Source organism: Onthophagus taurus, chromosome 1 (assembly GCF_036711975.1).
Source record: "Onthophagus taurus isolate NC chromosome 1, IU_Otau_3.0, whole genome shotgun sequence".
Classification (NCBI taxonomy): Eukaryota; Metazoa; Arthropoda; class Insecta; order Coleoptera; family Scarabaeidae; genus Onthophagus; species Onthophagus taurus.
Genome location: NC_091966.1, coordinates 37622131 through 37638625, shown reverse-complemented (window position 1 = coordinate 37638625; position 16495 = coordinate 37622131). Strand labels below are relative to the sequence as shown.

Genomic DNA, 16495 nt, shown 5'->3' with positions numbered 1-16495 from the left:
ATCCTCTCAGCATTAGTTCATAACCTTGAGGCGAACGCGATCTATCACACGTAATCGACTCCCACGTTTTATTCCTAAAGGATAGAAACCAGACTTTCCTTTTTAACTTACATTACAATTATAAACCTTGATCGTTTTTTAAATCTTAAGATAAAGAAATCATTTTTATATCAAATTAAAGATAAAAGTCTCCTCTTTAAAATAATATTTTATCATATCATTATAAGTTGCTTTAAAAAGAAGTTTTCGAAATCTTACAATTTTAGTTATGTATGATTATTTATCCTTTAACTGGTAGGCGCTGATTAACAACAAAATCTTGTTTAACTCTATTATCAAACTTAAACTTAATATGTATATAAAATTTGAATTGGCCAAACGCATTCCAACACTTAACTAAACAAACAAAATAATACGATAAAAAACCCTAAGCTTGCGGGTTCGATACACTCCAATTCTAGACATGCTGGGCTTAAATATTGAGATAAAGCAATGATTTTTAAATTAAATTAAAGCTAATTTAAAATGATATACAATATTTTATTATATCATTTTAAATTGATTTAAAAAAAAGTTTTTTTCAAAAATGTTGCTATTTTGGTTACAACCTAATGTAGATTAAAAAAATGTAAATTTTAAAAAGTTATGTTGGGCTTAAATGTTAAGATAAAGAAATAATTTTTATATCATATTAAAGCTAAAAGTATCTTCTTTAGAAAGATATATAATATTTCATTACATCATTTTAAATTGATTTAAAAAAAAGTATTTTCAATAACGTTGCAATTTTGGCTAGGTTAAAAAATTGTAAACTTTAAAACATAGTTTTGGGCTGAAATGTTAAGATAAAGAAATGATTTTTATATTAAATTGAAGCTTAGAGCACCCTCTTTAAAATGATAGATAATATTTTATCACATCATGTTAAGTTGCTTTCAAAAACGTTGCAATTTTGATTATAACCTAATGTAGATTAAAAAATTGTAAATTTTAAGACCTAAGAAATTATTTTTATATCATATTAAAGCTAAAAGTATCTTCTTCAAAATGATATATTATATTTCATTATATCAGTTTAAATTGATTTAAAAGAAATTATTTTCAATAACGTTGTAATTTATTATTAGATTAAAAAATTGTAAACTTTAAAAAGTCATGTTGGGCTTAAATGTTAAGACAAAGAAATGATTTTTATCTCATATTAAAGCTAAAAGTATCTTCTTTAGAATGATGTATAATATTTCATTACATCATTTTAAATTGATTAAAAAAAGAAGTATTTTCAATAACATTGCAATTTCGGCTAAATTAAAAAAATTGTAAACTTTAAAAAATCATGTTGGGCTCAAATGTTAAGCTAAAGAACTTATTTTTATATGAAATTGAAGCTTAGAGTACTCTCTTTAAAATGATATGTAATAGTTTATCATATCGTGTTAAGCTGCTATCAAAAACTTGTATTTCAAAAGCGCTGCAATTTTGGTTATAACCTAATGTAGATTAAAAAATTGTAAATTTTAAAAAGTCATGTTGGACTTAAGTGTTAAGGTAAAGAAATGATTATTATATCATATTAAAGCTAAAAGTATCATCTTTAAAGTTTCCATTACATCATTTTAAATTGATGTAAAAAAAGTATTTTCAAAAAAGTTGCAATTTTGGCTAGATTAAAAAAATGTAAACTTTAAAAAATCATATTGAACTTAAATGTTAAGATAAAGAAATTATTTTTATATTAAATTGAAGCATAGAGTATCCTCTTTAAAATGATATACAATATTTTATCATATCATGTTAAGCTGCTTTCAAAAACTTTTATTTCAAAAGCGTTGCAATTTTGGTTATAACCTAATGTAGATTAAAAACTTGTAACTTTTAAAAAGTCATGTTGGGCTTATATGTTAATATAAAGGAATTATTTTTATATCATATTAAAGCTAAAAGTATCTTCTTTAGAATGATATATAATATTTTATTACATCATTTTAAATTGATTTAAAAAAAAGTATTTTCAATAACGTTGCAATTTTGGCTAGGTTAAAAAATTGTAAACTTTAAAACATAGTTTTGGGCTGAAATGTTAAGATAAAGAAATGATTTTTATATTAAATTGAAGCTTAGAGCACCCTCTTTAAAATGATAGATAATATTTTATCACATCATGTTAAGTTGCTTTCAAAAACGTTGCAATTTTGATTATAACCAAATGTAGATTAAAAAATTGTAAATTTTAAGACCTAAGAAATTATTTTTATATCATATTAAAGCTAAAAGTATCTTCCTCAAAATGATATATTATATTTCATTATATCAGTTTAAATTGATTTAAAAGAAATTATTTTCAATAACGTTGTAATTTATTATTAGATTAAAAAATTGTAAACTTTAAAAAGTCATGTTGGGCTTAAATGTTAAGACAAAGAAATGATTTTTATCTCATATTAAAGCTAAAAGTATCTTCTTTAGAATGATGTATAATATTTCATTACATCATTTTAAATTGATTTAAAAAAAAAGTATTTTCAATAACATTGCAATTTCGGCTAAATTAAAAAAATTGTAAACTTTAAAAAATCATGTTGGGCTCAAATGTTAAGTTAAAGAAATTACTTTTATATGAAATTGTAGCTTAGAGTACTCTCTTTAAAATGATATATAACAGTTTATCATATCGTGTTAGGCTGCTATCAAAAACTTGTATTTCAAAAGCGCTGCAATTTTGGTTATAACCTAATGTAGATTAAAAAATTGTAAATTTTAAAAAGTCATGTTGGACTTAAGTGTTAAGGTAAAGAAATGATTATTATATCATATTAAAGCTAAAAGTATCATCTTTAAAGTTTCCATTACATCATTTTAAATTGATGTAAAAAAAGTATTTTCAAAAAAGTTGCAATTTTGGCTAGATTAAAAAAATGTAAACTTTAAAAAATCATATTGAACTTAAATGTTAAGATAAAGAAATTATTTTTATATTAAATTGAAGCATAGAGTATCCTCTTTAAAATGATATACAATATTTTATCATATCATGTTAAGCTGCTTTCAAAAACTTTTATTTCAAAAGCGTTGCAATTTTGGTTATAACCTAATGTAGATTAAAAACTTGTAACTTTTAAAAAGTCATGTTGGGCTTAAATGTTAATATAAAGGAATTATTTTTATATCATATTAAAGCTAAAAGTATCTTCTTTAGAATGATATATAATATTTTATTACATCATTTTAAATTGATTTAAAAAAAAATATTTTCAATAACGTTGCAATTTTGGCTAGGTTAAAAAATTGTAAACTTTAAAACATAGTTTTGGGCTGAAATGTTAAGATAAAGAAATGATTTTTATATTAAATTGAAGCTTAGAGCACCCTCTTTAAAATGATAGATAATATTTTATCACATCATGTAAGTTGCTTTCAAAAACGTTGCAATTTTGATTATAACCTAATGTAGATTAAAAAATTGTAAATTTTAAGACCTAAGAAATTATTTTTATATCATATTAAAGCTAAAAGTATCTTCTTCAAAATGATATATTATATTTCATTATATCAGTTTAAATTGATTTAAAAGAAATTATTTTCAATAACGTTGTAATTTATTATTAGATTAAAAAATTGTAAATTTTAAAAAGTCATATTGGGCTTAAATGTTATGATAAAGAAATGATTTTTATATCATATTAAAGCTAAAAGTATCTTCTTTAAAATGATATATACTATTTCATTACATCATTTTAAATTGATTAAAGAAAATTATTTTCAATAACGTTGCAATTTTGGCTAAATTAAAAAATTGTAAACTTTAAAACATCGTGCTGGGCTTAAATATTGAAATAAAGAAATGATTCTTATATTTCTCTTTCAATTCATTCCTCTTTAAAATGATATATAACATTCTATCCTATCGTTTTAAGTTGCTGTCAAAAAAATTATTTTCAAAAGCGTTGCAGTTTTGATTATAACCTAATGTAGATTAAAAAATTGTAAATTTTAAAAAACCATGTTGGGCTTATATTTCAAGATAAAGAAAACATTTTTATACTAAATTAAAGGTGAAAATATTCTCTTTAAGATGATATAACATTCTATCCTATCATTATAAGTTATTTTACAAATAATTGTTTTCAAAAATGTTCATTCTGAGCTCTGTAACATTCATGTCACTGAATAAATTTTAATTTTGAGTACATTTTTGAATTACTCGATGTATTTTACGCAAAAAAATACTGATAATTGAAAGTTGGGTTGAATCTTGGGTTAATTTTTGAATTCTTTGAAGTATTTTACATAAAAATGGTACTCTTTGTTACAAGTAGTATCTCAAAGCATTCTCGAGATAACAAAGATTTTGTGCTAATAAACAGATAAAACTCCTAAAATTAAGGATATCTTCATTCTGGTTCCTGTAACATTTACGCCGCCGAATAAATGATAATTTTGAATACATTTTTGAATTTCTCAACGAATTTTATGTACTTTTGATAATAGCCGTTAATAAAATGTCTTTTAAATATTTTAAATTCTTGTCATGGAATATACCACTCGTCACGAAACACGATAATCTCGGTCCAAAACGAAAAGTGTATTTCACGGATCACGTGTTGCCCGAGCAAAAGTGATGTTGAATTTCATCAACTGCCACCACAGGACTTTGCGGTGTATCGTATTTCGCAGTCGTGTGCAACTGAGGCACATATCTGCGCTGAAAATCTATACTCTCGCGAGACAAGATTGACATTTGCAAAAAAATCGTTCGTTCGAGGCAACCCAATATATTGGAAGTAAGTGGTTAGTCGTGAAGAAAATTGATATTATTTATTAGTTCTGTATATAAAAAAAGGCGACTATTTTTATTGTACGAAGGAGCCACTGTAAAGTGTATACATCTAACACCACGGTCTATATCAAATTACATGGAACGTTAGGTAAAATTGCTTCGAGCCCTCAAAAACCCTATAATTATCCTCCGCTTTGTTCTTTCCGCCTGTCTATCACTCTTATTCCTTATTTTCTTCCCCCACCTATTTCTCTGATCTTTCTCTGCCTCTTCGGTAGATCAATTCGTATTTTTCCTTTTGTTCCACGAACACCCTACAGCGCGAAGGTCGTACAAAGGTTGCCCGAAGCGCCGCGTGGCTTGTTCGGCGGTAATAATTCATTTTAAATTAATGACGGTCTAACCTGACCGATGGCACTAAAAATGTTGAAAAAAATCTACTCCTAGAGATGTTATCAAATTATTCCAAGAATATTTTTTTTAATCTTTAAAAATTTATTAATCTTCCTTTCCTTTTCTGACATAGTTTTTCAGGAAAAAATTTCGTAATGTTTAAGTGGAGCCCATTAGCGAACGCCCAGTACAGTTGGCGCACGCCACTGCCTACGCTCTTCTCAAAGATTCTCTTTTGGACACACAATTCTATCTATGGCTCACATCAACCTATTCGTTTTAATTCCATCTCCTTTCGTCGTACGGTTAAGGAGTAAGATGGAGTTGGAGCTCTTCCGAACGCACTTTAGGCAGGTAACTTTCTTTTTGCCTTCGACGTTCTTCTTCAGGTGGGTTTCGGAAAAAGAAGTCGAGTGCCACAGATTTCGCAACGCGTTGCGATGAGGGCAGCAAGGCTAAAGCCATTATTGTCGATAAACAAACTCTACGTCATCAACACACTTGCAATCGTCTCGGTTCATTCATAATAATTATTTTAGAAAGGCCAATCTAGAATTTTCAAGGAAACCCAACAGTTTTTCATGAATGAAAAGGTTTCATTTGAATATGTGAATATGTTATTAATACGGAGTTAGTGAATGAGATTTGTAGATATTTACAAACCTTTTTCGGATTGTTTACTGATTTTATAAAAAGAATCGATAAAAATCGCCTTAAATGTTTAATTACATAAACACCTACTCTTATTAATCGTTTGCGACCATCTGTCAATTAGAAAGCCACCTTTACATTTACTGTTGGAACTATAAAACCTATGTTAAACTTAGAACTTGTCAATATTTTCACGCACCTAAACACCAACACCTTTTCGCCCACTAAAAACGTAAACAGTAGTTCCGGCCCCAAGAAACGTGCCGACCTTAAGAAAACGAGGCTAATTAAGGCGATTTAAATGTGGTTTTAAATCGTAATGAAATTAACGCCATCAATTACGTCATCAATTTTTGAATTAAAAACACTATCAAGTTATAATTGTGAAGTTAAGGAAGAAAGAAAAATTGTAACATTTTAAAAATCTCTCATCGTGGAAACGGTTGTGTTACAACTTTCAATTAAGAGTACTTTTTTGCGCAAAATACATCGAGTAATTCAAAAACATACTCAAAATTAAAATTTATTCAGTGACATGAATATTGCAGAGTTCAAAATGAAGATATTTGGAATTTTTGTCGTTCTACCTATTTTTTAGCACAAAATCATTTTTATCTCGAGAACGCTTTGAGATATAACTTCTAACAAAAAATACAATTTTTATGTAAAATACTTTAAAGAATTCAAAAACCTACCCAAGATTATAAGTTAATCACTATCGTAGATGTTACAAGGCATATAATGGCAATTGTTGCGTTTTTTTACAAAATCTCTCATATCGTGGAAACGGCTGATGTTACAACTTTCAATTAAGAGTACTTTTTTGCGTAAAATACATCGAGTAATTCAAAAACGTACTCAAAATTAAAATTTATTCAGTGACATGAATATTGCAGGGCTCAGAATGAAGATATTTTGATTTTTGTCGTTCTATCGGTTTCTTAGCACAAAATCCTTTTTATCTCAAGAACGCTTTGAGATATAACTTTTAACAAAGAATACAATTTTTATGTAAAATATTGCAAGAACTCAAAAACGTACTCAAGATTATAAGCTAATCAGTGGCGTAGATGTTACAAGGCATACAATGGCAATTCTTGCGTTTTTTACCAAAAATCTCTCATATCGTTTAAAAGTTTAAATCGTTGGTGTTGTAACATTTAGAAAGTATTTTTTTACGTAAAATACTTCAAAAATAGTATTAATTTCTGTGATTCTATAAAAGTTATCTATAAACATTATAAACATGTTTTAATGTTTTATAAAGTCATTTCCATTCGATTATTTTCAAAAAAATCATTAAAAATTGATTTGATTGTAAATCTTTATGAGATTATCACGATATATTAAAAAAAATGTTTTCTTTTCAATAAAAAAAACCGTGTTTAAATAAATCCTTTAGTTTTTGAGAAACTAATTGTTGTAGTCGACGCACACATTTATCACCTTACAAGGTTAACGTTGTAAAAAAATTCGCAAAAAATCGGATTCTTAAAATACCGTTATGAAATTTGTACGAATTATGAAATATTCCATCAGCTTTTCAACAAAACATACGTATTTGAAAAATAGCTATTGGTTTTTGAGATAATCAAGTTTAAACGTTGTCGAAATTTTAATTACATGTTCTCTCTTTTCTTCTCTTAAATTCCCTTGCTTTTGTTGAATTTTATATCAAATTAAAGCTAAAAATGTCCTCTTTAAAATGATATGTTGTGATTACATATTAAGTTTCTTTCAAAAAAATTATTTTCAAAAACTTTGCAATTAATGCATAATTAACCTAGTTAAAAAAAATTTCCATGTAAAAGTAAAGCTAAAAGAATAATCTTTAATATGATATATAACACCTCATCATTTTATATTTTGCTTATAAAGATTTTTTTCGAAAACGCTATAAAACCTAATCTCAATGAATAAATTGATTTTTATATCAAATTAAAGCTAAAAATATCCTCTTTAAAACGATATATGTCACAAACTATGTCACAAATCTCATCAAACTATCAAGATAGAATTTTTACACTATAACATAATATGTAGGTTGTAGAGTATCTCTTCTCATACCCAATATGATAAAGTATCTTCCTCTGATTATCGATCATATTCATCTTGCGTATGTAACAAAAACGTCAAAATTGCTGTTTGAGACTTCCACAACAAGATAAAACATGATGATTTATCGCCTACGTTGATGGAGACGGCTGATTGAATATGTAACAGAGACATGACTTGCATTATGTCTCTGAGTATCCACCATATCTGGAGAAGAATATCATATAGAACTGAACATGTCCATAATCAAAGGCATTCTGACTTTTTTTATCAAATTACCAAGACTTGCAATAACACTCAATTTGCCATGTTAAGCCAGTTCAAAAAAATTTTAATAATCATTTTTATAAGCACTTATTTATTTTTGCATAATTTTACGTAACTTGGTAAAGATAATGACTTTATCGAATGTCAATAAAGCTTTAAACGGATAAAGCGTTGCACATATATGCTAAGTACATAAAGAAACCACTGCTAATCATAATCAACATAAAAAAACGTTGGGATTAAATTCGTAACAAGAAAGAATTTCTTTGTCTCCTTGTTCAAATGATAAAAAAATTCGTTACTTACTTCCGATTTAAAAAAATTTTCCTTATCCAGTTATCTGTTTATTTCCTGGTATTTTTAAATTTGTTTAGAGATTGTTGATAATTAAATACGTTCCATCTTATATTCCTCTAAGAAATCCTTCATGATTAAACCAATAATAATTCATAAGCTTATCAAAAAAAAAAAAAAAAAAAAGTAAAATAAGCCCTTATCTTTTTAAAACTTTCATGTATTCCTCGTACAATGACCATACACATACAGTATCCATCCGCACGTAACACAATAGGGCCCCGTTCCATCGTTGCGTTTTCATATTGCGCTCCGCTCCTCGAAGACGACGATTCCCCCTCGCGTCTCCACCCCCGTCTCCTTCTATCCAAGCGCCCCGCTTTCTTGTTACGAAGAATCCCACCTGTGCGGCAGGTAAACTGACTGGTAGAGGTGTGTTTCAGGAGCGCTGGCGGCCGACGAGGGCCAGTCTTCAGCTTACCACGACATGGTGCGGAGCGTGAGTGGGGCCACGTGACGCGCGACCACCGCAGACGCCATGTTGCCAGTGTACGGAAGCCCGAAGACATTGCGGACGCTCCTAGTGCACGTGTGTTGGTGTTTATTGCTATTGGTAACCGTCTTCGATGGCAAGGGATTTCTGTGCGCGGCTGCCCGTAGGGACAAAGTGCATAGACATCATGACAACCAAAGATCCTTCGAGACGGTACCGTCTTTTGCCAAGCAAGTTGTTAAGAACCCTAAAAGTATCAAGGTTGCACTTGAGGAGATCGTCAGTAAAAAAGGTTTGTTCAATTAAGCCAAAGTGCAATTAGGTGTGTTATTATTAAATTAACATCGACATAAATTTAAAGGGCACTTCAAAATCCTATTGTTTCTTCGTTCCTCTTTCAAACCACAAAACATCCCTCCAAATTTAACATGAAAATCCTTATTGTTTAGTACGTTAACCTACCTGAGTTTTACCTTGATTCCTTCTTCAAAAGCTTCTACTTAAAGATAACGTTCCTAAAGTTTCTAAAAAGTAAATATTTTTTGCTTCATACGTTTACTGATAATATTCTTATTTAAATGTTTATCCTCAAGTAATAAAACCGTGTAAATGAACCAAAAGGTAAATACTCATATTTATTAAATTTTTTATTTTAAGTTTGTCGTCGATGATAATATTAATAAAACAATAATACTTTTAATAAATTAGGAATAAGAAATGTTGTAAAGGAATCTTATTTAACATAGAAAGTTAACTCCTTATAAAACAATAACTTTTTTTTGTAAAACTTTCTATGGCACATAATCAAAGATTCCTCACCTCAAAAAAAAAAAAAAAAATATGCTGTATAATCATAATTACCAATCTAATTTTGAAAGCTTTTGAAGCTTTTCATTGACTCACCAAAGATACCATACGAGATATCAATACCATCACGCTAGAGAACCGAGAAGGGCTCTGCCTATTTAAAGATCCTCTCTAAAGAATAAAAGAGCGTGACGAAGACGTTTTTTTGAACGTCAATCAAAACCGTCATAACTTTAATAGCTTAGATCGTTGTTTGATATCATAAGATATTTTTTAATTAGCTCCCGCACTTGGTAGAAAGCAAGGACATCAAACAGTTTGTACGGTCCTTTTATGGCGATGCCATACCAATTTGTGAGAAAAGGTAATTTGACTACACTCCTGGTTAAAACGTTGTTTTGATGCTGAGATTATTAAAATCGCGCTCCGTCCAAATTGGTACGATAAGAAATACAAAAGGAGATTGGAATTTGAGTCGGTTGTCTTCTCCTTTGGCCGAATCGCGCTCACAATTACCTTTAATAACTGAACAATCCGCGGAATTCGATGGCCTCTTTTGCGGCCGCGGCCAATTTGGCCGGTTTCGTCGGGAAAATTGACCGGAGGCAATCCAACGTGAGCTCGCGAGGGCATACCGTGAGTTCTTTATGTGCCTCATTACGCATTTTTTCGCGTAGCGTTCGCCGAGAGACTTCCAGATGGAGGAGAGACTCTTTAAAGTTGCTCGGTAACTTCAACGGTACATTCAGCGACATACCTAAGAAAAATGTTAATACTTTACGAGACACCTGTTAATAATTAAAAATAATAACTTGTTAAGTTACGCCACAATACTTACTTAATCTAATATAAAGAACAGGTTCTTAGGAACCTCATAAACAAATTAATTACACTCGTTATTATTTTTTTTCCTCTTAATATCACGCGATTAATGGTCGAAACAGGTGTTCATGTTCGAACTTTGATTGTAGTTATTCAACCGCCGGCTCCTTCAGACATTAGGGGTTTATTGTCAATAATTCTAGGAACATTAGTTATATGCTGGGATTTCGAGCGACAATAACATGTTCGCCTTGAACGTGGCGAACTCGTTTCTTTTTTACTCTTTTTAAGGTTCGTCATTTGCAAATTTCTTCTATAACTATATCTCATCCGGATCATTAATGACCCTCCTTTGTTCGTTAGAATTATTACGACTTTGATTAATAATCGTAACGAACTTGATTCATATTCTTTAATTTGAATTATTTATGGGCAACCAGTACTCGGAAACATAATTTAATGTTTTCACTTAGATCTTATTTTTAATCTTTACGTAATCTTTAAAAACGGTACAGATATTTTACTGTTAAGATGACAATTTCATTATTTTGGACAGTTTTTTGGACAATTTTTATTGCATTACGACAGAATTATGATGGTCAGATTGAATTTGGTTATAAATTTTGTATTCTTAGCTTATTATAATCAATTTTCGTCCATAATTTTTCATCCATCAATTTTAATTTTTGAAAGATTATGGATTTTTGTTACAAAATTAATTTTGTTATGAAAATCATACATTTCAAAGATTTTCACTTTATTTCTAGAAAATGGTGATAGCAAATCTGAAACTGGTTAGCCATTATGTATTTTTAGTTCATCATGAACCATTTTTATGCCTAAGGTTTTCCCTATCTATATATGTTTTTGAATCATATTCCATTTTAATGATTAAAATTTAAAATATTGATATTTTGGGAATATTTCTTTTATGAAAACAAAATCGTGATAGCTGAAATGGAACTGATTATGAATTATATATTCTGAAATCATTATGACCAATTTTTATGGATAACAATTTTTTCCAACGGTTTTAGTTTTTTTTTGAAATCAGGATTTTTTATAAAATCCCCCAATTCTACAATAAAATCCACACATATTGGAGGTTTTCACTTTATTTCTCGAAAATGATAATACTAATACTGTAAATGATTATTGATTATGTTTATTTGTTTCATTATGAACAATTTTCATGCATTAGGTTTTTCTTCATCTGTTTTGGTTTCTGAGGTTTGATCGATTTTCATAATATAAATCTTAAAGTATGACATTTTTGAATTGTTTGCCTTATTCCTACAATATTATGGTAGCTAAGATTGATTTGGTTATGGATTATGTATTGTTGGTGTGTTATAACCCATTTTTATGCATACATTTTTTTCTAACTATTATAGTTCTTTTGAAATGAGAATATTTTATAGTAAAGTCTTAAATCATGATATATTGAAGATTTTTGCTCTATTCCTACAAAGTCCTCGTGAGTAGGATATAACTGATTATGGATTATGATTATGGATTATTGGTTCATTACAAACAATATTCAAACTTGAGTTATCTCTCAATCTGTTTTGGTTTATAAGTTATGATCGATTTATGTGATGAAAAACAGAAATTACGATATTTTGGATGTTTTTGCTCTATTTCTGCAAAGTCCTCATATCTAGGTTGTAGCTTTTTATGGATTAAGCTGTTCTGGTTCATTACAAACAATGTTCATGCTTGAGTTATCTCTCAACCTTTTTTGGTTTTTAAGTTATGCTCGATTTTTGTGATGAAAAAACGAAATTACGATATTTTTTAGGTTTTTGCTCTATTTCTTCAAAGTCCTCATATCTAGGTTGTAGCTGGTTATGGATTATGCTGTTCTGGTTCATTACAAACAATGTTCATGCTTGAGTTATCTCTCAACCTTTTTTGGTTTTTAAGTTATGCTCGATTTTTGTGTTGAGAAACCGAAATTATGATATTTTGGATATATTATTTCTGCAAAGTCTTCATAATTAAGTTGCAACTGGTTATGGATTTTTTTTGTTCATTACAAACAATGTTCATGCATAAGGTATCTCTGCATCTGTTTTGGGTTTAATGTTAACATTGAGTTTTGTAATGAAAACCCAAATTTGTGACATTTTAAAGATTTTTCCTCTATTTCTACATATCCATCATAACTAGGTTGTAATTGGTTATGGATTATGCTGTTCTGGTTCATTACAAACATACTTCATGTATGAAATATCTCTCAATTTGTTTTGGTTTTTGAGTTATGATCGATTTCCATAATAAAAACCTAAGTTTATGATATTTTGGAAATTTTCGCTTTATTCCTATAAAATCGTGGTAGCTAAATCGGAACTGATTATGGATCATTCATTACTGAATCATTATCGACAATTTTCATATATAAAGTTGCTCTCCATCCTCTTTGGTTTTTGAACTGTGATCAACTTTTATAATGTACACCAGAAATATAACATTTTAGTGTTATACGCTTTATTCCTACAAAATCATGATAGCTAAGTTATAACTGGTTATGGATTACGTATTTTTGGTTTATTATGAACAATTTTCATGCTGAAAATTTTCCTCCATCTATTTTGATTTTTGAGTTGTGATCGATTCTTATAACGACAACCTTAAATTATGGTATTTGGAGATTTTCGTTTTATCCCTACAAAGCTAGGTGATAGATATAGTAATAGATAGGTTGGAATTCGTTATGGATTATGCTTCACTGGATCATTATTAACAATTATCATGTATAAAGTTGCTCTCCATCCTCTTTGGTTTTTGAACTGTGATCAACTTTTATAATGAACACCAAAAATATAACATTTTAGTGTTATACGCTTTATTCCTACAAAATCATGATAGCTAAGTTATAACTGGTTATGGATTACGTCTTTGTGGTTTATTATGAACAATTTTCATGCTGAAAATTTTCCTCCATCTATTTTGGTTTTTGAGTTTTGATCGATTTTTATAACGAAAACATTAAATTATGGTGTTTTGAGATTTTCGTTTTATTCCTACAAAGCTAGGTGATAGATATAGTAATAGATAGGTTGGAATTCGTTATGGATTATGCTTCACTGGATCATTATCAACAATTATCATGTATAAAGTTGCTCTCCATCCTCTTTGGTTTTTGAGCTATGACCAACTTTTATAATGAATACCAGGAAATACGATATTGTAGAGTTGTTCGCATTATTTCTACTAATTATGATAACTAGGTTGCATATAATTATGGATTATGCATTCTTGGTTTATTATGAACAATTTTCATGCTGGCGATTTTACTCCATCCATTTTAATTTTTAAGCTTTAATCGATTCTTATCATAAAAACTTTAAAATATTTTTTCGGCGATTTTCGTTTTATACAAAGCTAGGTTGGAATTGGTGTTGGATTATGTTTTCTTGTTTCATTGTGACTTATTTTCATGCATAACCCTTTCCCCATTAGTTTTATTTTTTAAATAATGATGGATTTTTCTATAGAAAAGCCATTAATTTTGATCATCACAAACATTTTACCTTGTTTCGTACAAAATCAAAATAACTAGGTTGGAATTGTTTATAGATTATTATTTTCTGATTTATTATTAATTCATTATTTCTCCATCTACTTTGGTTTCGGAGTTTTGAACGATTTTTATAACCTTAATTGACATTTTCATTTAATTTCTACAAAAACACTCATAGCTTTTAGTTTAGGTTAAATAACGTTATGGATTAATTCTTTTTAGGTTCACTTTGAAATATATATTATGGTAAAAAAGAAATAATTTTTCAAACATTTATACCTCAAATGATATTGACTTATTTTCATGCATAACCCTTTCCCCATTAGTTTTATTTTTTAAATAATGATGGATTTTTCTATAGAAAAGCCATTAATTTTGATCATCACAAACATTTTATCTTATTTCATACAAAATCAAAATAACTAGGTTGAATTGTTTATGGATTATTATTTTCTGATTTATTATGAATTCATTATTTCTCCATCTACTTCGGTTTCGGAGTTTTGAACCATTTTTATAACCTTAATTGACATTTTCATTTAATTTCTACAAAAACCCTCATAGCTTTTAGCTTAGGTTAAATAACTAAATAACGTTATGGATTAATTCTTTTTAGGTTCACTTTGAAATACATATTATGGTATTATGGTAAAAAAGAAATAATTTTTCAAACATTTATACCTTAAATGATATTAAAAATAAAATCGTGTAGAAGTTATCGTAGTGTTTAAATTAGATAAAAAGTTTAATGCAACGTTTCATAAGATTAAGATGAATGCTGAGCTATCAACATAGTAAAGTTTGTTTATCTTTATTTAACATAAACGTTATGCAATGTAAACCAAACTTATAAATATGGTTACATTTGATTAAATGGAGTATGTAAAATCGTCGTTTACGGTTGATCTTGGGTATAAGTAAATTCCCGTAAATGCAACGAAAGCTCCAATTCTTCTTAACTCCATGTTCAGACGGATAGATTTCCTTTATTGACTGTAGCCGTGATTAACTGGTTTATTGCACTCCGCGCAGAGAAATGTGCGGAATTCGGAATTCAGAGGTGCGCCATTTATGTAAGCTAGTACCATGTGCGACAGAATTGCCGACGTCCAAACACACAACAAAGTTATTTAAAAAGGAATATTTATGAGAGCTTATCCGTCATTGCCATCATTTTTTAAGTAACTTTACGTTTATAAATTATGAGCAAGCGCGTGTATCTAAGTTTTCAATTGTTTCAAATGGCAGTCGTCGGATTGCTCAATTGTTCTTTGCCCACACGTTCAACAATCGGAGGGGATTTGTTTTCTATTCCGAGAAACAAGCGGAATTTTTATCGTTCGAAAAATAACGCACAAAGCAAACTCGAAAACTCATTAAGAGTCTCGCTTATTCTTCTTCGTCTTCTTGAACTTACGGTGCACAACGACAAATATTGGCTCTTCGTGCTTAAAGGTTGTTGACACAAGTATTTCAACACAAAAGAAGCGTTCTTTTTTCTTCTCAGGTGATTCTACATGATGCTAATTTAATATGATTATTATAAATTGGAAGGGAAAGTTTTGATACATCTTCGATAATAATTCACATATAATTTGCGGTCGAATTCGAGAGGATGACAATCGCGCCAACTTTCTACGGACAATTAATTACGAAATCCAATCACGTCGGTTAAATTAATTGAGACGGTCACTTGCTGGTCTCAGGAGAACGTATATATAGGTAATTTACTGTTTCGATCGGTTCAATGAGGCCGCTTGTTCGTCTCTTCGTAAGGTTGTAATGGGTTCCTTCGAGTGTACACTTTGATTGTGCCCCTGAATTATTTATACACAACCACCAATCGGAATAATCATTTAAACTTTTTAGTTACTTTACCATTCTAACGACAATAAATATCTAGTTTGATCAATTTTCAGTGTGTAACAACTATTGGACATAAAAACTTGTGATATATTTGCGACAGGTACGCAATACCCAATTATACATTTACAGAGAGACATTGGTCGTTTTCTTGGTTTACGTAATCGCTATTTTAAAGCGTTAGTTGTTGCCGGGAATGGCCGTTTCGTTCAAAGCGCTAGTGTCCGCGATGGCGGCCATTGCATAAGGGAATAGAACGTCGCATTCTAGATGCTAGACACTGCACGCATTCCTTCTATAAGAAGGCAAAAGGTGTGTGCTCGTTCCAGGTCCGTTGTTTACCTGAGTTTCCTGGTATGGTTCCCCGTGGTCTTTGTGCTTCGAGAACGGCGGCTTCTCGAAGGAGAGGAGTCGACCCGGTGAGGAACGGGGGGTTCCCCTGGTGAGTGGGGGAAGCCGAGGTTCCCGTTATGAACAAGTTCCAGGCGCCAGCTACAACTGCCTTTTCTGGAAAGAATCCGCGGTGCGCGCGCCACGCTGAGGTTTT

General features: G+C 29.6%; 1 protein-coding gene across 2 annotated transcripts in view; it reads left to right on the top strand.

Moving 5' to 3' along the window:
* The window catches only part of LOC111421879 (epidermal growth factor receptor), a 131645-nt gene that overhangs the window by 95669 nt on the left and 19481 nt on the right, over positions 1-16495 (top strand). The window contains exon 2 of one of the 2 annotated variants that reach the window (XM_071201266.1): positions 8881-9222. The exons of the other annotated variant lie outside the window; for it this stretch is intronic. Coding sequence (XP_071057367.1) covers positions 8976-9222 — 247 coding nt within the window. The 5' untranslated portion in view covers positions 8881-8975. The remainder of the gene's footprint in view (positions 1-8880; positions 9223-16495) is intronic. 2 annotated transcript variants of the gene reach the window in all.